The sequence below is a fragment of the Crocuta crocuta genome, unplaced genomic scaffold, assembly GCF_008692635.1.
Source record: "Crocuta crocuta isolate KB4526 unplaced genomic scaffold, BGI_CrCroc_1.0 scaffold54, whole genome shotgun sequence".
Lineage (NCBI taxonomy): Eukaryota > Metazoa > Chordata > Mammalia > Carnivora > Hyaenidae > Crocuta > Crocuta crocuta.
The window spans coordinates 4,463,563-4,488,539 of record NW_027530356.1 but is presented as its reverse complement, the minus strand read 5'-3'; the positions used below and the strand labels follow the sequence as shown (position 1 = coordinate 4,488,539).

The 24,977-nt window shown below is 42.3% G+C and overlaps 1 protein-coding gene and 1 long non-coding RNA gene across 2 annotated transcripts in view; one reads left to right on the top strand and one right to left on the bottom strand.

The window, feature by feature from the left end:
* Positions 1–24,977, bottom strand: part of LOC144233110 (uncharacterized) — a 126,999-nt gene that overhangs the window by 14,855 nt on the left and 87,167 nt on the right. The gene's annotated exons all lie outside the window — the stretch shown is intronic.
* The window catches only part of MINDY4B (MINDY family member 4B), a 36,710-nt gene continuing 31,341 nt past the window's right edge, over positions 19,609–24,977 (top strand). Inside the window, exons 1-3 of the mRNA XM_077765917.1 lie at positions 19,609–19,715; positions 19,950–19,977; positions 21,615–21,782. Coding sequence (XP_077622043.1) covers positions 19,609–19,715; positions 19,950–19,977; positions 21,615–21,782 — 303 coding nt within the window. The remainder of the gene's footprint in view (positions 19,716–19,949; positions 19,978–21,614; positions 21,783–24,977) is intronic.

Genomic DNA, 24,977 nt, shown 5'->3' with positions numbered 1-24,977 from the left:
TTTACTTTTTAGCAGACTTCATGATTCCTCCTCCCCCAATATGCTTGCTATTTCCTCTCTCAAATACATAAATATATAAAATATATTTATGCTATATCCCCTACATTAAAGTAAAGAAAATCTTCCTATTTTACTTAGTACCTTGATGAGGGAACATTTAATACAAGAAACAAAAACCCACTTAAAACATACTTTTTTTCTAATGTTTTATTTATTTTTGAAAGAGAGAAAAGAGAGAGAGAGAGAGAAAGCACCAGCAGGGGAGGGGCACACACACACACACAATCTGAAGCAGGCTTCAGGCTCTGAGCCATCAGCACAGAGCCCAATGAGGGGCTCGAACTCCTGAACTGTGAGATCATGACTTGAGCCAAAGTTGGACACTTAACTGACTGAGCCATCCAGGTGCTCCACCACTTAAAACATCTTCAGCAAAAAGCAAGAGAGTTACAGCAAGAGTGCATGGGGTCTTGGGGAAAGAGAGAGAGAGAGAGAGAGGTTCAGAATGGTGCAGTCCAACCTCTGGATCCTCCCTCTTGGTCAGATGTCCACCCGTGCTCCACACAGCTGAAGTGAGGAAGGGATGAGTCACAACCACCATGGACCATGCGTGTGTGCATATGTGTGTACGTGTGTGTATCAGGGAGTTCTAATGGAAGAACATGTGACTTTGGCTGGTACTCCAAAATTACCCGCCGTGATTGGTTATATGATTCTGTATTCTATATGTTAATCTTTACTCCAACGAGTCTCTTACTCTAGTTTCTTGCTTTATGAGTGACCATCATTTCTAACCCATTTTACTGTTTTCTAAAATCACAGAGAGAGAGAGAGAGACTCTGAGATACACTGAAACACGTGGAGGCACAACTTAACTATTTTCTGTGTATCTCATTCACAGACATCCCAGTTGACTAAACAATACTTCTTTAAAAAAAAAAAAGCACTCGAGTTTTACTGACGGGGTAAAGTAGTTTCATTTCTAGATTCATTCTACTCAAACACGACAGAATGTTTCCATCCTTCCTCCCTTCACGGATGCCTATGGCCAAACCCATACGTATATAAGGAGCCAGATAAGCAAAATGGCTTGAGCTGAGATGTTCTGATTATGTTTACAAACACACATTTGTCTGCAAGTAGCTAAAGTCAAACCTTCTTATCTCCCTCCTGCCTTGCTTCTAGCTATTCTAGGAATCACATTAAAGTTCTTTATCTCATGAAACACGTGCAAGATCGATAGCCACACCTTTCCAGCGTATCTCATATTTGCTGAACAAAGCTGCGGGGGACTGACTTACCATGGGCATCCTAGCCCCTAGCTATTGCCTGGAGATGCAATATGAATTAGCGGAGACTGGGCCACTCAAATCAAGGTGGCAGCTCACCCACTGTCGTCTGAGTGGTGTTTTGCTTGTTACCTTCGTCCCATAGATCAGCCACAGAGTGCCCTAAGATTCTCTAAGATTCTTAGATATTTCCTTCCGGTCTTAGCATTAGGATTCACGGCCCTTCTTCCAAAGAGCTGCAGTTGTTTATTTGTTTCAATGGTATCTTCACCCCCTGCAGGTTGGTCACCAGAAAGCCTAAAGCCACATCTGTGGCTCACTCGTTGCTGTTTCTAGGAATCAAGGGTGCATATTGTATCCTCATAACTAGCCTTCTTCCTGCTGCGTTTGGGATTCCAGTGCTTTTTAAATTTTCTAAAGTTATTTAGCTATGTCTCGTACTTCCATTTGAATCTCGATGAGTTTTATACCACTTTATAAGTTGCTTTAAGTTTTTAGAACAAGGCCCATCCATTTTACAAATTCAAGACTTTTCATCGCCCTAGGACTACGAGGCTGTGAAGGAAAGATGTAAATAACATATAACCCCATCCTCAACATGCTTTCACCTTAAATCAGTTCTGCGTTGTCCACTGCTGAATTTCTGGTCACCAGAACAACAATCCCGGATGCGCACTAAGCACTTGATAAATGTTTGTTGAATGACTCTGGCCAATTTTCAACCCTTCTTTCTTTCTTTTATTTATTATTTTTTTTAACGCTTATTTTATTTTTGAGACAGAGAGAGACAGAGCTTGAGTGGGGACGCGGCAGAGAGAGAGGGGATCACAGAATCCGAACCAGGCTCCAGGCTCCGAGGCGACAGCAGAGAGCCCACATGGGGCTCAAACTCACGGACCGCGAGATCATGACCTGAGCTGAAGTCAGCTGCCCAGCCGACTAAGCCACCCAGGCACCTTACTTCTTTCTGTTCCAGAAAGGTGACTGCTTCTAATCTTTGCTGACATCCCTAAACTGAGTCCCCCTTCCTACCATCTTGCACGCACACTTCTTGGTTTCTATCTAACTATAAATCGAACAGGGCCTTCACTCCTTCATGTGGAAGGGGGTGATGCTTTTGAGACATAACGGCTATTGCACTGCCACACGTTCCCCATCCTTTGCCAGCAACTGCCCAGAACACACAAGAGAAGAAGCTAATGCCCGTTCTAATGAATGAATCAAGTGATTCGTAAGCTGATGATTAAGCTTTAGCGATGTGCCCTGTAGGAAAGAGAAGCACAGGGCATGGTCCCTGTTCTTAGAACTTAATCAGTTTTCAAAAATCTCAGAAAGTAGGCTGCTGCTAAAATACAGATCATTTTCTGAGTAAGTGAATGCAAGCTGAACCAGTTATTGAAGGCGAAGAGAGACTTGGTTCAGGCCCAAACCTCTGCTCTCACACCTGGACACACCCAACTTTTCCCAACCTCTGTGTGCTTATCTGAAAGCTAATCTAAATGTCCTTGGCCTTCCCCAGTAGATGGACATAAATATAATCATACTAGATTTCATTTCCAAATTTTGACGGCTCTTTTTAAAAATGTTTATTTATTTTTGAGAGAGAGCAAGCAGGAGAGGGGCAGAGAGAGGGGGACAGAAGCAGGCTGTGTGCTGACAACAGTGAGCCCGATATGGGCTCAAACTCACGAACCCACAAGATCATGACCTGAGCCAAAGTCGAACGCTCCACTAACTGAGTCACTCAGGTGCCCCTTTGATGGCTCTAAATGGTCAGCCCCCTGCTAAATAAAGAACCAAGGCTCCCTGCCCTCTCCTCCACATCCCTCCCATTTCATTCTGGGAGTGTCTAAGTCCTATTGTTTCCTCAGAAACAAGTCTGTCTACACCAAGGCAGCTCACAGCCTCGCTGCCCCAAGGTGTCTGTGAGGAGACGGCTTTCCCAAAGCAAAGGGATTGTTCCACGAAGGGTACTCTGCAGCCCTAAGGACCCAGGGTGCACTAAGGTCTGTGGCAGCCTGGGAGTGGGGGTGGAGAAGAGCCCCTCCTCACCTCGGGGACTCACTTTGTCATCTGTTTCCCTGACTAGCCTCTTTTTGTGTCTGGGATCTCACATATCTTCCAGGAAATCGTCAAGCCAGACCCACAGGCTGAGTATAACACAAATGCCACACACGTGGCTGCATCCTCTTCTGTCACAGCCCCCTTTCCTCTCCTCTTCAGACACCTCACCATAACATTTCCTTCTCTAACCCAAGAGGGGAGGCCTCATGCGCATCAGCTCTCGTCAGTCACATCCATGCTTCCAGAAGGCTCCCCCACCTGTGTTCTGTAGAGTCAGGATTCAATGAGCAGCAACATCTTTTGCTACATGAAAGATGACCCCCTGAAAGATCTCTAGGAACCCTCATGGCTAAAATAGCCAAAGGCTCGAGGAATCTGGCTCTTCTTGAGGGCAGAGTACCACCAGGCCATGCAGCACACATCAATGCAAGCACCGCTTGAGTGACACAAGGGTGACCAGGGGGTTCCGGGGCCTGCCATACCCAGCGGCCCCGCATCCTGGCCATTTGGGAGCCTGTTCTGTGCAGGGTTCCTCCACGCAGACTACAGAGACAAGCAGGTGGACAGCCAGCGGTTTAAGCCGTTGGTATTCCTTGCGCGTCTCATCTTCGAGGTTTCTCCTTCCCTTCTGTTTCTTCTTCCTTTCTACTGGTACTTCTTGCCATTTTTCTTTAAAAGGCTCACTTTGGAAACCAGAAGTTTCTGGGTAGGGCACCTTGGGGGTTTTCCAAATCTATTCCCTGTTGGGAAGGTTTAAAGCTGTATTTGCAGCACCTTGTGAATTGTAAACAATCCAAGTTCCCAGTCAAATTAATCACTGCCTTTAGCCGAGTTCTGTCCCCCTGCTGAAGGTAGGGAGGATCGTGTTGGTTTAGCAAGCTGAGGTAAGAGCGCAAGAAGGCATCCACAATGCTGGTTAGATATACCTAGTGGCTGCGGTGTGGAGGGTACTCGGTGTCCGTGGGAGGCCAGCAGCATGGGGGCGGCGTGGAGGAAGCAAGCACAGACCCCCGCGAAGGGCCGTGTGGGCTGGCAGTTTCACCGGCCGGTCACCGAAGGGAAATGGCATAGTTGGGTTTATACCACAGAAGAACCACCTGTTAGGGGCTGTTGAGAAGGGATAGACACAGAGATCGGTCAACTCACAACAAGAACATTTCACAGAAACTCATCTGGGAGAGGAAAGGCTGACACAGATCGTGGAGGATGCAGAAATGTTTGTGAGGCAAAGTAGTTGGGATTCAGCGTCTGGACAAAGGTGAGGAGTGAGGGACGGGCTGTCATTGATGTCATTGATGTGTTCAGAGTTCAGTTCAGTCTCCTTCCCCTCCTGCAACAGCTTGAAGAAATTCTCCTGTCAAAGTGTGAAAGTGTGTTCTATTGTACCTCAGATAAGTCACCAGATGTCAAGAGGTGAGTGAGGGGTGACAGGCCGGAATGCAGGACTGGAGCCTCAGAGGTGAGGCCCACAGGTCAGTGAGGGCGGTGGGAGAAGCCACAAGGAGGTCTAGATGCTTGAGAGGTGCCTCAAAGGGAAGCAGAAATCTCCTGGTCAATACATGAGGAGCCAGGTCTCCTGTCTTCAAATGCAGGAGAGCAAATCTTGCCTGTGATCACACAGTACAGAGTAGACGTGTGCAAGTGTGGGGGTGCACACATGTGGACATGCACACAAGCAATCTAGGCAGCCACTTGCATGGAGACGTGGAGAGGGTTCAAAGATCTTCCCATTCTCCAGAAAGTTCCACCCTCTTTTCTTTTCTGATACATAAAATCCCTCTATTGGGAGGTGCATATATATATATGTATGCATGTATGTATATATATATATTTAAGTTTATTTATTTATTTTGAGAGAGAGTATGCACAAGCAGGGGAATGTCAGAGATAAGGAGAAAGAGAATCCCAAGCAGGCTTCTCACCATCAGCATAGAGCCAGATGAGGGGCTCAAATTCACAAATGGTGAAGTCCTGACCTGAACTGAAATCAAGAGTCAGATGCTGAACCTACTGAGCCACCAAGGTGCCTTGGGGAAAAATATATTTTATTATGAAATTAGAATTGAGGCTAACATGGTCCCTCTAAGGGAGGTGTATATCCAAAAACACATGTTTTTACAGTGTCAATGATTACTGTTGGAGCCTTTTCTATATGGCTAATTTTGACGGGGGGAAAACCATGACCACAGGAAGAAACCACAACTGACTTCACTTTGAGAGGGTGAAAGGGTACAGATCTTTAAGATGAGGGTGCCAAATGTTAAATTTTGCCAAATTTCCCGATAATCAAATTGCTTAGTTAAGAAGAGAAACCACTCTAACAAATGTAAGCAAAGAAGTGAAATGTATCGAAGAAATAAGGTATCTCGCAGAATACAAAGGCTGGCTGACTTCCAGGACTCGGAGAAAACTCCAGGACCCAAGGGGCTGTGGACAGTCCCTACACACCTCGGCCACTAAGAGGACTCTATCATCATCACCTGACCCTTGAGTCCAAATGCGTGCTTCCAAAGGAAACAATCAACCCTATTAAGGACAAGGTTCTATGCCTGGATCACCCAGCTGTGTGTGACCGGGATGTGGTCATGTGCAGACATGGTTCCTAGGGGGTCCTTAGGTCGGTGAGAAGGTTGGTGTGATCAGATTCAGGGAAAGCACATTGCACAAGGGTTTCCTCCACGCATTACTTTCCAGTAACATGGCTTTTTCTTTACAAGAGCCCAGGCACTTCCTCACGACTCTTCCCCACCAAAGGTAGGCTAAGCAAGGGTTCTTGTGATGCGATGATGCTTTCTTCCATGTGAGGAAGATGAGGCTTACAAAGCTTAGTAGACCTACCCAAGGATACATGCAGACTAAATAAAGGAGGCAGGACTAAAAACCCATGTCTCCTGAACTATAACACCAAATATGTGCCTGAGGGCGTGGGCGTGGGTGTAGAGGGGTGCAGGCAGGGGATGAGTGCTTGCACCCACAGGAATGCATGCACAATGGGAGAGTGGGTGTCTGGATCAGAACCACCAGACCTGAAGGAATGTGGTCACATGGATTCCCACACCATGCTGTTTACAAGAAAGTAGGGAGGAAAAGGGAGAAGGAGCCAGGATGCAGATGGAGAAGACAGAGATGGAGGAGGAGGAGAAGAAAGCAAAAAAGCAAACTCAGATCCAGAGGCTGACTCCTGGAGTCTGCATACAAACACAAATGTAAACATAAATACAAACCTCCAGGGCAGAGGCTAGTCACTGTGCCCCAACAGCCATTCTCCCCTAACTGGGTAGTGAAAGCATTCCTAGGAGAATGAATGGCTGCCCAGCTAAGGACTATATTGCCCACCTCTCTTCCAATTATTGGCCACATGATTCTGGCCTGTGGAAGAGAAGCAGAAGTGAGAGAGGCAAAATCTGTGTCATACTCCTAAAGGACATGTCCTTTACCTTTCTCCCTCTCCTATGACCTGGAATGCAGAGTCAATGGCAGGAGGCGAAGCAGCCATGTTGGACTATGAGATGCAAGCCAAGCATGAGGATGGCAGAGCCACACAATAGAAGTGCCTGTGACCTGAGGCCCAAGTGCCTGATGATTGAGAAGCCATTAGACCAGTCATTGAGAACCCAGATTTATTTTCAGGTCTGAGAAAGAATTTTATAACAATTATATTGAAGAAATAATAAAATGCCAATGTAGCATGCATAGTATCATAGTAGGCACCGGTAAATGGTACATGTTTTCCATGGTTGATGTATAGGCTAAAAAAAAAAAGCTGATTTGACTAGGGAATTAGTGGTAATTTCTATGTCTTCTTTATTTATCTACTTTAAATCTTCAAATGATCATATATCAATAAAACTTTTATTAATAATATGTTTTCCTTCAGGGCACCTGGGTGGCTTAGTTGGTTAAGCGTCTGACTTTCGCTTAGGTCATGATCTCGCGGTTCGTGGGTTCGAGCCCCGCGTCGGGCTCTGTGCTGACTGCCAGCTCGGAGCCTGGAGCCTATTTCAGAGTCTGTGTCTCCCCCTCTCTGTGACCCTCCCCTGCTCACGCTGTCTCTCTCTCTCTCTCTCCTAGAAATAAAAATATAAACAAAATAAAATAAAATAAAATAAAATAAAATGTCTTCCATCAATTGAAATTTTTAAATGCTTGGAACTTTTAACACAACCATTCCTATCCCAAGGAATTTTTTCCTCATAGGAAAATTTGTTTGAAAGTATTTCTAGTATAAACACAGCTACAATGGCTGTAATTATACTTTTGGCATTTGTATGAGATTTTTCATAAACCAAATTCCTTTTAGGTACAAATTTTTAATCACTGGTTATTAACATTAAATATTTTAAACTTTTATTATGGAAAATTTCATATATATCCATGATTAGAGAAAGTAATATAATGAATTCCTATTAACTTATTTTCAGCTACTGACTCCTGGCCATTTTTTTTTTTAATCTGTACATCCTCACCCACTTTCAACCTCCCCAACTGGATTATTTTGAGGCAAATTTCAGACATCACATCATTTCATTCATAAACATTTTAGTACAGATCTCGGGATAAGGACTCTTTGAAAAATAAAAACATGATCATAATATCATAATCACACCTAAAAATCAATAATTCTTTATTATTATTAAACATGCAGTGTTTAAATTTTCCCAGTATCTCATAAGTGTTTTTTGCAGGATCCAAATAAATTCCATAGATTGCAATCAGTCGATGAGGTTAGTGTGTTGGTTACCTGGACTTTTATGAAAAAGACTCTTGAGCTTTTGGTTTGTTTAGGCCGCTATTATTTGTGTTCTCTGTCCCAGCAGGGGCATCCTAAAACCTCATCTCTTCACTAGGCCTGCAGGAGACTTTGTCCAGAACCACTATGGGTCCCAGCCCCCGACAAACCTGTGGCTCATTATCCTGGTCCCCAGGCCTGGGCCAACCCAGAGTGAGGGCAGGGCGAGAGGCCAGCGCCCCATCCTGTCTTGGGCCAAGACATTTCTACTTTTTTTCAGGGCACCCATTAGCCAGGGAATCAATCAGGAGTCATTGGAAGTGCCAGATTTCCTGTAAGAGCAGCCCAGGCATGATTCTCCTGAAGCCTGGGGTCCTCTTCCCAGGGTAAGAGGGAGCTATGCTAAGACTTCGTCAATTTGTAAAACGGAGTTACAGCGACTTAGAAAACAAGCTGGCCCAAGGGTCAGCAAACTCTTTCTATGAAAACCAGACAGTAATTATTTTAGGCTTTGCAGTCTGAACGGCCTCTGCCGAAACCATTCCACTCCGCTACTGAGTGCGAAAGCAATCCCAGGGGGCGGGGGAACTAATGAGTGTGTTTTTGTTCTGATAAAACTTTATTTGTGGCTGCAGATTTGAAAATCATAATTCTCATGAAATATTACTGTATCTTATTACATATTACATCTTATAACTGTATACTGTTATATTATACTATGATACCGTATATTTTGTGCCATGAAGTATTGTTATTCTTTTCATTTGTTTTCACCCATTTAAAAATGTGAAACCATATTCTTTTTTATTTCTTTATTAAAAAAGTTTTTTAATGTTTATTTTTGAGAGAGAGAGAGAAAGAGAAAATGAGCAGGGGAGGGGCAGAGAGCAAGGGAGGCACAGAATCTGAAGCAGGCTCCAGGCTCTGAACTGTCAGCACAGAGCCTGATGCAGGGCTTGAACTCACAAACCATGTTAGCACTGAGCCAAAGTTGGATGCTTAACTGACTAAGACACCCAGGCGCGTCATGTGAAACCATATTCTTAGCTTATAACCCATACATAAACAGACAGCAGACCAGATTTGTTGGCCGGTGGGCCATAATTTGCCAGTCCCTGATCCAGCCAACCTTCTCATCTCTTTTATGAGAATTAAACTGAAGACCACAGAGATGAATGAATTCACCCATGTCACACAGCATGCTGATGACAGAGGCCAAATTAGAACCCTAGCCTTCATCTCTTAAGAGGCACAAAAGAGTTGAATAGTATGCAAGAATAGCATACTCAAGAACCATTTGCAAGGCCAAAGACAGAGAACCAGAACTTACATTCAATGCCATATGGATACGTAATGACAACAGCTAGCCTGACTGCAGTGCCCGTTTCCTAGTAACCACAGCCTCTCTGATGAAAGATTGCTCTGACTTGTTATTTATAACTTATTTCCCAATAGGGAGGGTGAGTGATTTGTTTATATTTAGTTACAAGAGCCAAGGAAATCCTGATCTGCCATCTTAGGATAGACGCAAACCTTATAGCCACAGCTGCCAGGAGATGGGTGAAAGCAAAGAAAACTGCAATGCACAGTGTTGTCCCTGTTACCAACAACAAGGGTCACATATAGCAATTACTGACTGCCTGACACAAATAACAGATGGTGTGAAGGGAGATGGGGAGGGAAGGAGGCATTCCTATTTATACTCTACAGAGGCAGTCATTATGAAAAACCTTTCTGCACCTTGCACATTACTTGGAGCATCTGTTAATTTTGCCTGTTTTTTTTATTTTGTTAGCATTACTTCGCTTCTGGTTCCTGGAATTACATTCCTGAGAATCAATTCTGCTGTCTCTGAAGGGGTTTTCTTGGTTCCATAGAAAACCGAATCATCCAAAGTCCAGGGAAAGAGTACAAAGTATTACCAAACTGCAAGTAGCCTATAAATAAAGAGGGTTCACAGGCCTGAGTCAAGATTCTGGGTGGAGTTGTGTAGAATTGACAAATCAGAGAAAGTAGGCACTGAAGAGGTTATCGGGCAATTATCTAGTATTGTTCAACATCTTTTTTTGCCTCCTCAGGCCCAGGGAGGGGTAGTGACTTCCATAAGATAACACAGCAGATTCAATGAACACATAGCTCATAGTCCCATGACCTTTCTGACACTGAGCAGCCTCTAAAACAAGACAGAGAATATTTCAAAGCAGGCATGTGAAATACCAACAAGATGAATTGATGTGAAACCTCTACTTCCCTTTGTCCACACATATAAATAGACAATTATGTGTCATTGCACAATCATAGGAAAGTAGGTGAAAAGCTATGCTTGTTAAAGAATGAAGAAAACAAGGGGCGCCTGAGTGGTTCCGTCAATTAAGCGTCCGACTTGGGCTCAGGGCATGGTAACGCAGTTCATGAGTTTGAGCCCTGTGTTGGGCTCTGTGCTGACAGCTTGGAGCCTGCTTCAGATTCTGTGTCTTCCTCTCTCTCTGCTCTTCCCCTGCTCACACTCTGTTCTCTCTCTCAAAAATAAGGAAACATTAAAAATAAAATTTAAAAAAAAGAATGAGGAAAACAATAGCCCATCTCATTTGTGTGATGTTTTTCAGTTAACAGAAATCTCTCATCCCCTTGAGTTTTGTAACAACCCTAGCCAGGTGGCCAGAAGTACCAGAAATTGGCAGCAATCATCCCCATTTGAAGAGAAATGGCCAAAAGTATTAAACACTTGCTATGTGGTGCTATTCTAAATGCTTCTTAGGTATTAATTACTGAGTCCTCATCATGAATCAGTGAAGTGGTTAATATTATACCTATTTTACAAGAGTAGAAACTGAGCACAGAGGTGAAATAATTGACCCAAGATGACTGCCAGCATGTACATGTAGTGGACAAACCCTAGGGTGACCCTCTCTCCCCAAGTGTATCGTCCTTCCCGTGAGTGTTTGTGGGAACTGTGACTTGCTTATCAACAGAACATGGGATAAAAAAGGCCATAACATAATGATATGGGGGCAGTTCTCCAAGAAGACAAAACAGTTCTTATGCACCTCATAACAGAGTATCAAACTATACAAAGCAAAAACTAATAGAGCTGCAAGGAAAAGTAGATGAATCTACTATCATAGTTGGGAATTTTAATACCTCTTTCTCTCAGAAAGGAAAAGATCTAGTAGACATAAAATCAGTGAGGACACAGCTGAACTCAACAGCACCATCAATGAACTGCATATGATTAACATCTATAGGCTGTTTCATCCAACAACACAACACACATTCTTCTCAAGCTCATATGGAACATTCACAATGATAAGCCACATTCTGGGCAATAAAACACACCTGCCCAGTTAACTGGCTGACCTCTTAGAGTTGTTATAAAACTTAAAAAATGTAAAAGAATAAAAATCAGGGGTGCCTGGTTAGTTCAGTCAGCTAAGCGTCCGATTTTCACTCAGGTCATCATCTCATGGTTCATGAGCTTGAGCCTTGCAATGGGCTCTCAGCTCTCAGAGCCTGCTTTGGATCCTCTGTCTCCCTTTCTTTCTGCCCCTCCTTGCCCCTCCAAAATAAACAAACATTTGAAAAAGAATAAAAATCATACAAAGTCTGCTCACAAACCACAATGGAATTAAACTAGAAATCAGTAAGAGAAAGAAAGCTGGAAAATCCCTAAATATGTGGAGATTAAACAATACACTTCTAAATAACACATGAATCAACGAAGAATCTCAGGGATGCCTGGGTGGCTCAGTTGGTTGAGCATCCAACTTTGGCTCAGCTCATGAGCTCACGTTCATGGGTTTGAGCCCCCGTTGGGCTCTGTGCTGACAGCTCAGAGCCTTGAGCCTGCCTCACATTCTATGTTTCCCTCTCTCTCTGCCTCTCCCGTGCTCACACTCTGTCTCTCAAAAAAATCAAATAAACCATTAAAAAATTTTTTTAAAAGAAGAAATCTCAAGAGAAAGAAAAAATATTTTGAGCTAAATGAAAATAACATAACTTCCCAAAAATGTGGGATGCAGCAAAAGCAGTGGATAGAGGGAACTTTATAGCACTAAAATGTATATATCAGAAAAGAAGGAAGATCTAAAGCCAAAAATCCAAGGTGCCACCTTAGGGAATTAGAAAGAGAAGAGCAAATTAAATTCAAAGTAAGGAGAAAATATAACTAATAAGAATTTGAGCAGTTGAAAATAGGAAATCAATAGGGGAAAAAAATCAATGAAACAAAAAACTGGTTCTTTGAAAAGATCAGAGAAGGAAATAAGTCTCTAGCCAGGCTAAGGAAAAGGGAGAACACAATGGCTAATATCAGAAATAAAAGAGGGACATTACTACAGATCCTATGGACATTAAAAGGATAATAAAGGAACACTATAAACAACTCTATGCTCAGAAATTTGATAATCTAGATGAAATGGACCAATTCCTTGGAAGATACAACCTGTCAAAACTCACAAGAAGAAAGACAATCTGAATTAGCCAATAGAATATGGCAAAGGTGATGACTATCACCTCTATGATTATGTTACCTTATATAGCAAAGGTGAAGGGATTTTGCAGATATAATTAATGTCCCTAATCAGTTTGATTTTGGGTTCATCAAAAGGAAGATTATCCTGGGTGGGCCAAACCTAATCAAGTGAGTTCTTTTTAAGGGAGCTGGGGCTTTCCCCAGAATCAGAGACTTGAAGCAGCAGAGACTCCCTTTTTCTGCTAGTCTGGAAGAAACTAGTTTTATAAGCACAAAGAAATGGATTCTGCCAACAACTATATGAGCTTAGAAGAGGACCCTAAACCTCATGGGAACTGGAGGCCTGGCCAACACCTTGGTTGCAGCTTTGTGACACCCTGAGTAGAGAGCACCCATTTATGCCATGGCTGGGCTCCTGATGCATAGAAACTATGAAATAATAAATGACTGCTGTTCTAAGCTGCTAAATCTATGCTCATCTGTTAGTTAGTAATAGATAACTAACACAGTAAAGAAGCAAAAATTCCTACCCAAGCAGCCTGACTCCAGGGTATGTGCTTTAAATGCTGGTTGTCAAGTTGTTTTTGACACCAAATGAAAGGCTTTTCTCCCTACACCAATCAGTTCTCCAATTCTCTGACTAGGTGAAGTAGGTATCCAATTATAATTAGTTCAATTCTGACATTAACTACCTAGAGTTCGAATCTGTAGGTTTAAGGGCTCAGTTCCACAGGAATGTTTTCAGTTCAGGCTCCAGTCACAAGTATCAGATCATTCTGACCAACTGGCTATAATCAAACCTTCTCATGATCCCCTCAACAGAATCAGTAATTTGCTATAACAGCTCACAGGACTCAGGAAGCACTTTACTTAACATTACTAGTGTCTTATAAAGAATATAAATTAACATCTCGGTGAAGAGGTACATACGGTGGGGTCCAGAACGGTTGTAAGTACAGGTATATTTGTCCCCAGTGGAGTTTGGTTATGCCACCTGCATGGCAAATGGAAGTTTAGGAATTTTACAGATGTTTCATTACACAGGCATGATTGATCATATCATTGGCATTGGTGATCAACTTGATTTCTGGCCTGTATCCCCTCCCTGGAGGTTGGGGACTAAGGCTGAAAGTCCTAGGTTTCTCATTAAGGCTTGGACTTTCTGGTGACAAGTCTCCATTCCAGAGCCATCTAGGAGCCCAGCCAAGCCTCGTTAGGACAAAAGATGGTCCCATCACTCTTGTTACTCAGGAAATTACAAGGACTTTTAAGAGTTCTGTGCAGTAACCAGGGACAATGACCAAATATATATTTTCCATTATACCACACCAGTCTTTAAGGTCTTTCAGATGAGGAATGGAGCTCACACCAGTGACTAAATGACCAAACACAAGCCACAGTGACTGAGGGACTGTTTGGGTTCCTGGGAATACAGAAATACAAAATACAGAATATATCTGTATTTTCTCACTTTAGGACTTTGACTTCGGGCTTTATGATGCCCATGATGCCACTGTCAAAACAAACAAAGCCATGAAAAAAAGAAAATGTTTAAAGGAGATTCTTTTTTAAAAAAATTTTTTTATAAATATTTTTTTATTTATTTCTAAGAGAGAGACAGTGTGAGCAGAGGAGGGTCAGAGAGAGAGGGAGACACAGAATCTGAAGCGCCTCCAGGCTCTGAGCTGGCTGTCAGCACAGAGCCCGACGCAGGGCTCGAACCCACGAACCGTGAGATCATAACCTGAGCCAAAGTTGGACGCTCAACTGACTGAACCACCTAGGCACCCCAAGATTTTGTTCTTTCTGATGGCTGAGTAATACTACATTGTGTATTACACACACACACACACACACACACACACATCACACCACGTCTTCTTTATCCATTCGTCAGTTGATAGACATTTGGGCTCTTTCCTTAGTTTGACTATTGTTGATAACGCTGCTATAAATATCAGGGTCGTATGTACCCCCTTGAGTCTGTATTTTTATATCATCTGGGTAAATATCTAGTAGTGCAATTGCTGAGTTGTAGGGTAGTTCTATTTTTAACTTTTTTTTAAGAAACATAATTTTATTTATAACATATGATGGTTGTGGTGGCGTTTTTCTGTTTTGTTTTGTTTTGTCTCCCTTTCTCTATTTTTAACTTTTTGAGAAACCTCCATACTGTTTCCTAGAGTGGCTGCACCAGTTTGCATTTCCACCAACAGTGTAAGAGGGTTCCCCTGTCTTTGCATCCTTGCCAACATCTGTTGTTCCCTGTGTTGTTAACTTTAGCCATTCTGACAGGTGTGAGGAGGTATCTCATTGTGGTTTTGATTTGTATTTCCCTGATGATGAATTATGTTGAGCATCATTTCATGTGTCTATTAGCCACCTGGATGTCTTCTTTGGAAAAATGTGTATTCATGTCTTCTGCCCATTTCTTAACTGGATTATTTGTTTTGGGGATGTTGAGTTTGATCAGTTATTTATATATTTTGGATACTAACTCTTTATCAGATATGTTATTTGCAAATTTCTTCTTCAATTCTGTAGTCTGTAAAGGAGAATTTTTAACACATAGGAAGCAAGAAAACAATGGTTAAAGATTGGGAATTTTCACATAAGTCATATTAATTACGATTCCATGAAGTAAATCAAAGGAGCCACAGCAAATGAAGCTCAGAGAGACTAACTATTCCAAGGTTATGAAATCATGGGGGAGGCCCTGGGACTTGACCCTGAGCCCGACACCCTTTTCTTCTCCTCACCACATCACTGAAAAACAAAAAGAGAATATATCAGCCATCTTCTAGTTTCCATGCATTGACAGAATTCTTTCAGGAAGTAATGTAATCAGGAAATTTCCATCTCCACAGAAAGTAGAACTAAAGAGAGTGAATGATAATTAAAGCATAAAGGATTTAACTTAATCCTAAGGAAGAGTTTTTCAGGGGTAAGGTTAATTAAACACTAAAGAGATTTTCTTAAAAAAAAATCAAAAGGTTCTAAAATTTTACTTCTGGATTTCTGTTTATGAAGAACCATAAGAAAACAGCAAGAAGAAAGGTTGGGAATAACTTTGCCAGCTAGTCAAAATGTTTGCAAGGCCACCATTTTCAAATTTGACTATAAGGCTGATTGTTCAGTCATAGCTTTCTGGGAAACTACAGCAAATGTTAATAACATTAAATTTTGACATACTAATTTCCATGTTTGGAATAGATACTCGCCTCTCATGGAATCATTGGTATTATTTTTTAAATCATCAGCGAAGAAAACAAATGGACTCAGATCACAGGTTTCTGCATTTATATAGTATATTTCTTCATAGGTGAATGGTTTTGGACCCTGCGCCATCACCCACTGCCCCCACTACATGGCTGCAAAACCCTCCTTCTCCCCCACTATCCTTGCTTTGCTCTTGCTATTTCCTTTTGGGCTACAGACCTCTTGCTGCCTGAGGCTCCATATTCAGCCCCAATCCTTTGCTGTAGCAGGCACAGTCTTGGAATAGGAGTTTTGGGGGACTTCACATGCCATGAGGTGGAGGCAAGGGCATAAGAATGTAGGAAAGGACAATCCCAGATTCCACATATTTCTATACCCCTCCCCTGGCCCCCAACCCCCCAATCCCATTTTTTCTTTGTGCTTCATTTCTTTTTTTTTTTAATGTTTTTTTTTTTTTTAATTTATTTCTAGGAGAGAGAGCGAGAGACAGCATGAACAGGGGAGGGTCAGAGAGGGAGTGACAGACTCTGAAACAGGCTCCAGGCTCTGAGCTGGCAGTCAGCACAGAGCCCGACGCGGGGCCCGAACCTACGAACCGCGAGATCATGACCTAAGCAAAAGTTGGACGCTTAACCGACTAAGCCACCCAGGCGCCCCATTTGTGCTTCATTTCTTATACGCAAGCCTCCTGCTCCAAGCCTGGACAAAATGCCCCAGAGAGTGGTGGCTTCCTCTGGGTGTGACTGAATCACATTCTTGACTCTTGGTATATTCCAGAGGCCAGTTCTTTTCCATCCAGAATATCAACTGAAAACAGATAGAATGAGAAGGAAGTAAAGGCAGTACTTTCTTTATTAAAAAGAGTAGAACCATGAATTCCAACTTGAGAATTAAAAGAATAAGAGAGGCTGAGCAAGGGATGCTCACAAACAACAATGCAAGTTGGAATATGTATTGTAAGTCTTTAAAACGACCATACCATTTGGGGCACCTGGGTGGCTCAGTTGGTTAAGTGTCTGAACCTTGATTTCAGCTCACATCTCGATTTCATGGTTTATGGGATCAAACCTCATGTCAAGCCTCTGTGCTGGTAGCATAGAGCCTGCTTGAGATTCTGTCCCTCCCTCTCCCTCTCTGTGACTCCCCTGCTCATGCGTGCATGCTCTTTCTTTCTCTCGAAAATAAGGGGCACCTGGGTGGCTTAGTCAGTTGGGCGTCCGACTTTCGCTTAGGTCATGATCTCGCGGTTCGTGGGTTCGAGCCCCACGTCGGGCTGTGTGCTGACTGCCAGCTCAGAGCCTGGAGCCTGTTTCAGTCTGTGACTCCTTCTCTCTCTGACCCTCCCCTGCTCACGCTGTCTCTCTCTCTCTCTCTCCTAGAAATAAATAAAAAATTATTTAAAAAAAAAATTAAAAATAAATAAATAAACATTTAATAAACTTATAAGTAAGTAAGTAAATAAATAAATAAATAAAATAAAATAAAATAAAATAAAATAAAATAAAATAAAATGACCATGCCATTGGATTCAGGCATTCCACTTCTGGGAATTAAAGAATGGGAAAATAAATAAGGTCTAAGTAAGTGGAGTGGTATACTATTTTCATAGATTAGAAATCTTAATATGGTAAAGATATGAAAGTATCTCCACTTCACAGATGAATAAACTGAGGTACAGCAAAGTTAAATAACTTGTCTAAAGTCATACAGATAGTAAGAGGTGAAACCATGACTCCAAACTAAGCAGTTGAGGTCCCGAGGCCATGCTTGTAACCACTCCACTGTCTTGCCCATCTCCTGTGAATGCACTGCCCTCTGAGCCTCCATTCTTACAGCATTTTCCTCTCTCAGTGTGTCTGTTTCCACCACTAGAGAGAGCAGAAGCATCATCTTACCTCGGCCTTTCCAAGTGCCTGGCACGTGGGAAATACTCAATAGATGCTTATGAAACCCAACAACAGTTTCTTGGTAAGCTGTCCATTCACTGGAATTTATGCTTCTATCTTTACCAAATTTTCTATAAAGTAGGACATAGCCACAGACAAAAATACACAGATTCAATAATGATTCCTAAGAAAAAGTTTTTCTTAGGTACTCTCCTTTCTTGGTTTGGGGTTGTTAAACAATTTAAATGGAAGATCCAGAATTTTTTTTTTTATATAACATTCTAAATAAAAAAATCCAAGACATTTCTCATCATTATATGAGAGCAAGGATCACATAATTTATTTTTTTTCTATACTGGGAATGCCTAAAAAATATTAAATATGATGCTACCACTAAAACTATAAAATTATAAAGAAGGGAACAGTAAGGTTTAAAAAAAGGATTTATGGTTAGGGAAGGGAAATAAGAAAGGAATTATTTGCACCTCTTATGTTTACAATAAAAATATAAAACCTGATGGAAGTTTATGGGACTTGGGAATATGAAACGGTTAAACAACCACCAAAAGTTAGTTTAAGAAACTAGAGGTAGGGACCGCCAAAGCAAAACAATGAACACCTAAATCCACCTCTAGTTCTTTAGTGGCTTTCTGTGTTTCAAGGTCTTTGCAATATTATATAAATATATAACAAATCCCCTCAGCCCTGACTACTCAAACCATAGTAAATCCAAATAGCCTCTTTGCCTTGACCTCTTCACATTCTAGGATTTTACAAAGCTCATGGTCAGAAATGTTCAAAGAGAAAAATGACCTCCTGGGACTCAATTTTGGCTCTTCAAATCAGAAGACTTTTACTGGTTACCGGCATTTGTTTTTGATAAACACTATTATGTTACTCAGGGTTCTCCAGGGAGAAAGAGAGAGAAAAGAGACCTTCATTTTAAGGAATTGGCTCACATGATTGTGAAGACTGGCAAGTCTGAAATGTGCAGCCAGGCCAGCAGGCTAGAGACCCAGAGAAGAGTTGATGTTTCAGTCTTGAGTCAAGGCTTTTTAGAGGCAGAATTCCTTCTTTCTCCAGAGACCTCATAGTCTTTTCTCATAGGCCTTCCAGCTGATTGGCTGAGGTTCAACCACATTTTGGAGGATAATCTACTTACTCAAAATCTACCATTTAAATGTTAATCACATCAAAAAAAATTCACAGCAATATCTAGATTGGTGTTTGATTGGGTTCTGTAGCCTAACAAGATGACATGTAAGATTAACCAACACAACAAAGAATATTCTCTATTATGCTGGTTATTACAGTTACATTTCATTCAGCCAATAGCACACAACATAATTTTAGACTTCTCCCTGAAACAAATCTAACCAGTCCTTCTTCAAGCTGTGTGCAAGATTTCTGTGTACTAAACCCTGTGTCAGACATCTGTTGGACAGTTTCTTCCTTGGCCTACATGTTATCCAACAGTAGTTGATGTGGTTTTTAGATATTAGCAGAATGGCTCTTATCCACTCCTTGGCTAAGTATTTCTGTACCACAAACACTTCCACAGAAGCACGACAGCATAAAGTTCTATCACATTTCACCAGGAGGGTATCCCTCATCGACTAAATTATCCCAATTGCTTTGATACTGAAAAAGTAATTGCCATCCTTTTGTTTATAAATCTGTGTCTCGGATTAAACATTCATAGCATCTATACAGGGAACAACAATACACAAATTATTCCACCCCTAATGAAAGTTTAATCATGATCTGATAGCAGGGGTTTACAGAGAGTGCAGAGCAGCACCTGTGTGGTGTGACCTCGCTGGTCAGAAGAAGAGGCAGCGCTTTTCAGCTAGCAGTCCTCAGAGCCAGCATCTCGCTTGCTCTCTGCCAGACCTGTCTCTCCCAAGGAAACAACTCCCTTCTTCAGTTCCCCACATTACCCAAAGGACTATGCAAGTCTCGGACCAGGAACAAAGCTCCCGGGAGCTGGATTTAGAGGAGATAACTAGGAAAATTTCATTTCTTGACAAATGGCGGGAGATCTTTAGTTATCATGGGTAAGATATGTTCTCGTTTTCTCGTTTCTCTAGAACCAGAGGGATTTCTGGTGTTTAAGTAATCAGCTTTTATGTGTGCTACATGAGAACTCTCCATTATGGGTTTACATTTAAGATATTTTGGGTATGTAACCATTTGTAGAGAGAGACTTCCCTAGCAAGGTTGAGTTTGAGGAGGTTTGAGGGTTGAATAAGAGTGAGTAATTTACTTGATGTTTTCTCTTTCATTTATAGGTTGGGAACCAATAATACAACTGCTCAGGTAATTACTTTTCTCAAAGCCAGTGTGTTTTCCTCTGGTTGCTGCTTCAAACAATCACATTAACAGCATAATCTGCATTTATTTTATGCACAGAATGTCACTCAGGCACCAGGTATTTAATGTGTGAACACATAAAACTAGAAAGCCCTTTGAATTCTTTTCTCATGCTTTCTTTTTTCATGAAAATCCATTCCTCTTTTAAGAGTACTTTTCATCATTAAGAGCACCATATGGTTATTATTTTAGAAAAAGTAATATTAGAATCTAGAGTCTTAAACTTGTGAAATAACACTAGGTTCTGAAAGCCAAATAGTTCAGTATTCCTGAAGAAAAGTAATTTTGAAAGTAGCATCATCTTTATTCCGCTTCTGAAAAACGGTTTTCCTTTATCAAATAAGGGAAAGGTGACCAAATTCAGGTGTTACAAGGTATTTTAAAATCTGTTATACAATATAAGATGAAAGATCTTTTTATCTCATGTAACTGAAAAGGTTAGAAGGTAATGAACTTGGTATTTCAGATATTAATTCAGTTTCTGAACAAACACAGCACAAAATATTAGGGTGATTTTCCTGGCACTAAAATATGATATGATCAAACAACTGAATTATTAATATTTTAACTGTAACGCTAAAGCATCTTCCTACAAGTAACCTGTAATCAAAAGCCTTATTTGTGCTAAAACTTTCTTAACCACAGTCTAAATTAGAATCAGGGAGATAATGCTTCCATTTTAGTCCTGGAAGTATTAAATGGAAATAGCTACCATTTGGGAGAACAGAATATTCAAAAGATAAAACAATCTTGAAAGGAAAAAAATTTATAAATGTCAAGTTACACTTTATACAGGGTGAGGGGAACCCATCACCACACATGTAAAGATTTTCCATTTGATTTACAAAAGGCATCATATCCCAACAGTAGTCTGCCATCGGGATGCTGTATTTCTGAGATAAGAAAGCATCTTAGCCTCCAGGAATCCAGAAAACTCAGAAGGCAGTTTCCTTCATGTTTCAGCTACCAACGGGGTGGATTTGTTTCCCGACATTAGTATAGAAGTTAAGTAAACCTGAAGAAGGGTTGATTCTAACATATTTAAATGCCAAAAGAATCAGACAAGAAAAGGAAAAATAGATTTTTTTCCCTTAAAGGTAGGGGATGGATTTTTTTAAGGGAAAAAAAAAAAGATTATGCTCCTTAGGGAGCAGGAATCTGAGAGAAGTAACAGGAGGTAACCTGTCTTCCTTTATTGGCCAGTTAACAAGACAATGAGAAATACCGCGTGTAGGCTGGGAAGATTCATTGTTTATAAAATGTTGTCGTCTCAAAACAAGAGACAGTGACATTTACATTCTTCTCTAAACATAATTTCAAGTCAAGGTCTTCATAGCATTAATTATGTTTCCATAGTTACATTTAACCTCTCCCAGCCACATAAAATTTATGAGAAACCCTTTTGACACAGACACTGGGATTTTCCTCTCTTTTATTGCTGTTTAGCACCATTTTCAGATGTCTTTCAAAGGGAGACAATATTTTCTGAACACTGATTTTTCAGAGAGAAAGAGATGAGAGGGGGAAAACGGGTTGTCACCAGCTCTGTTTGCTTTATTTTTTGGTGGTGGCATTTTATACAGAATCATGACGGCAACCACGCATCTGCTGATGAAACTGAAGATGCAGCAGGAATACCTCAGCCCAGGGGCCAAGGACATTTGCCATCAAGTAGCCTATGTTCTATCCCCAAACGCTCTATCATCTCTTCAAAATCGGGCGGCTTTCCAATCTCCCTGGCAATGGCCACGGTAAGTACAGCTTGTCAATTAAACATGAAAGGAAACGTAATCTTCCCCCAACAACAAGGCTGGGGAATCTTATCTGCTGTCATGTGAGAGTATTATTGAAGATAAGACTACACACGGTTGTTATTGGTAAAGGAAGAATATAATTAAAATGACTTATTTATGGTATTTTTCAAGGACATCGGTGATGTTACAGTCTCTTCCTCCCAGACACTGAGAGCCTCTCTATTCACTTCTTTGGTCTGACAGTTAAACTTGAGGGAGTGAGGGAACTAAATTCAAATAAATCACTCTATAGGGTGGGATAGGGCAGGTGAGGAGTGGTGTAAGCAGCCATGTAAGGGACCCTGTCTGTGCACAGGCAGGAGGGTGGGAGGGGGGGTCCTGTGCTCGGCCTGGGGCAAGGGGCAAGGAGCTGATCTCAGGAAAGAAATGTTTTCTGCGGCTGCCAGATAACATCCAGATTTGAAAAGATCCCAGGGACCATTCACTCAATTCCAAACCTGATGAGTCGGGGCAAAGACCCCCCACTAGCTGATGCACAGACCCAGCTAGGAGGCAAACTAGCAGCATCTCGTTGGGTCAAACAGGACAGGGCTGGAGGCAATGCCTTGGCAAATGTCCTAAGGCCCAGCTGTCAAGGTCAAAGAGGCATGATTGGGCCCTGGGGAGGTTCAGGCACACATCAAGCCAGGGGAAAAGTACCAGCTAGGGGGAGAGATCCCTTCAGCTAGATTGCCTCCAAGATCATTCTTTCAATCATGGTGAAACTCATGGCTTCTTGGGACCACCTTCCCACATTTACCCTGTCCCTTCACACTCCACACCGCATTCTGGAACCTCAGGCAGACACTTTTCCTGGGGACCCTCCGCACAAGAACTGGAAGAAGCCCGTCCTTCCTGAGGAAACGCCGCCCCACACCGGGGCAAGCTTGCCGAAACCACGCAAGACTGGCTTGGCCACGTGGGCGAGGACGAAGAACACTGGTCCCACAGGCAGGGCCGTCCTGTACAAACAGTTCCACAGTCTGTGCACTGCACACAGGGTCCCTGCTGAGAGGGATGAGTGGGGATCGGAACCTCTTCTGGGGAAACCACACAGTCTCCATCTGCTTTTTGAGGTGGCTCTGACTGTAGTATTTCCAACCCTGAATATAGCCTTCCATTAAGGTCCTTAGATAGGACATCACCAAATATCGGGACTAAGCCCCCACATTCTTTTTTATCATGCATTTCCTCACAGGCTTCATAGAGCCACTCTCCTTCCTGTCATATTTACAGTACAAATGTACTTGGAGGCCCACTGTTCTTTCTCATTATCACAAATCTTTCTGCCTCAGTCCACCTCTTTTGCTCAAATGCCAGATGTCACAGGAAGATAGGTCAGCAGGGCTCTCATGAGATGCTGCACTAGCTCATTGGCCTCACAGCCCCTGGACGGTGCCTTAACCTGTGTCTTATGTATCTAGTGAATGGCTCACATTTCAGGGAATGAACACAGGGCATGAATATGTAATCCTGTTAGAGTCGCCAGCCTTGGCGGTGATTCTGCCTACGCTGGGCTATGGCACCAAAAGTAAGAGCAACTACCTGCATTTTACTGGACAAGATAATGTTTTTAACAATCATTAATAAATATTAGTGACTCTGTAATGAATTTCTATGGAGAGGGTCATTTTAGAACTTATATATGGCTGGACATGAGACCACTTTTTCTATGAAAAAATGACAAAACTATGATGGCATATTGCCATTTGCCCATACAGGCTTACAGAAGTTCTAGAAGGCTTCATACAATGTGACAGTTCAGGGAGAGAGTAGGGGAGGGGACACTGTGGGCCAGAGTCTTCCCTCAACATACCTTTTTGTACTCTCTGGCTTTTGAACCATGTGACTGTGCAATCTATTTTTAAAAACACACACAGAAATTTTAAAAACAGGAAAAGAAAAAAGCATTCGCAGATGTTTCCAAAATCTTCTGGTCTCACTTTATATTGAGGAAGCAAGATTCTTGGTCTGAATCTCCCTACTTCTCTACAAAAACAAACGTGGTGTGATTGCTGACCTCCCCCATAACCTTTCCAAGGTAATTCTCTCCCTCTGGAAGAGGCTGGGGCACAAGAGAATCAGACCACTGTAGCCTGAACTGGAGTCGATGGAATGTTAAGGAAGTCCCAGAAGCGGAGATAATTGATTTTTTTCTTTAAAAAAAAAAAAAAAGACTTTGGATTTATTCCCATTATGTGGGCCAGATGATAGAGTGTCCTTTAAATAGCAGTAGCAGTAATTAAACACATCCTGGGATTTTGAGTTGCTGAGCCTTGGGATTCTGAATCCGTGGGTTCCAGGGAGGCAGTTTGGAAGCTTGACCAATTCTCACTGACGTTTTAGCAGTGCAGCTGCCTGGCAAATTACCGGAGCTACTGAATCCTAATACTCACTTGAGAATGCCTTTTGTTGTCAGTCTGCCTCTCTCTTCTCCCTCCCATGTCTGGGGTAGGGATGCATGGGATTTCCTGACGTGAGCAGGGAATCTGCTGAGAAAGGAGGGGGTGGGTGAGACACCCTACGAACCTTCTCTCTGTTCACCTCTTATTTCTCACTTTTTATTGTCCCGTTTCCTACACTGCAGCCTTCTGCCTTCTCCCGACTTAACATCTTACTGTGTGCGAATGACGGACGGGGCAGTTTCCCAACGTCCTGCACAACCAGGCCCTTCTCCAGAACCCAGCCTGGAACACAATCCTGTAGCCTCTTGTATCGGCCATCAATAAACAAACCCCTGGTGTATTTGCAATACCACCCAGCAGGATCGTATTAGAAAAATGTAATGGTGGGAGATCAAAATATTCTGGCGGAGACCCAGAGGAATGACACTCCAGTGGAGAATAGTAGGCAATGGGGTGGCTTTTTGGAAGTGGCAAGCACAGCTTGGTGCCCAGGCATAAGGCCTGGCCAAGGGCTGGACCTCAGTCCATGTTTGCTTAATCAATTCAATGTTCTGAATCAATTCACTGCTCTAGGACAATCCCCTAGGGATGCATCTCAGTAGCGGGCACTGGGTATCATCAGTGTGGCCCTTCACATGCACTCTACCCTTCTCCACCCTACTTTCTGCCAACACTGGCCTGTAGGGACTCCATCCACAGGGCTCCCTCCTCCTCTGGTTTCCTATTGAGTGTGACCAATGCGAGCCCT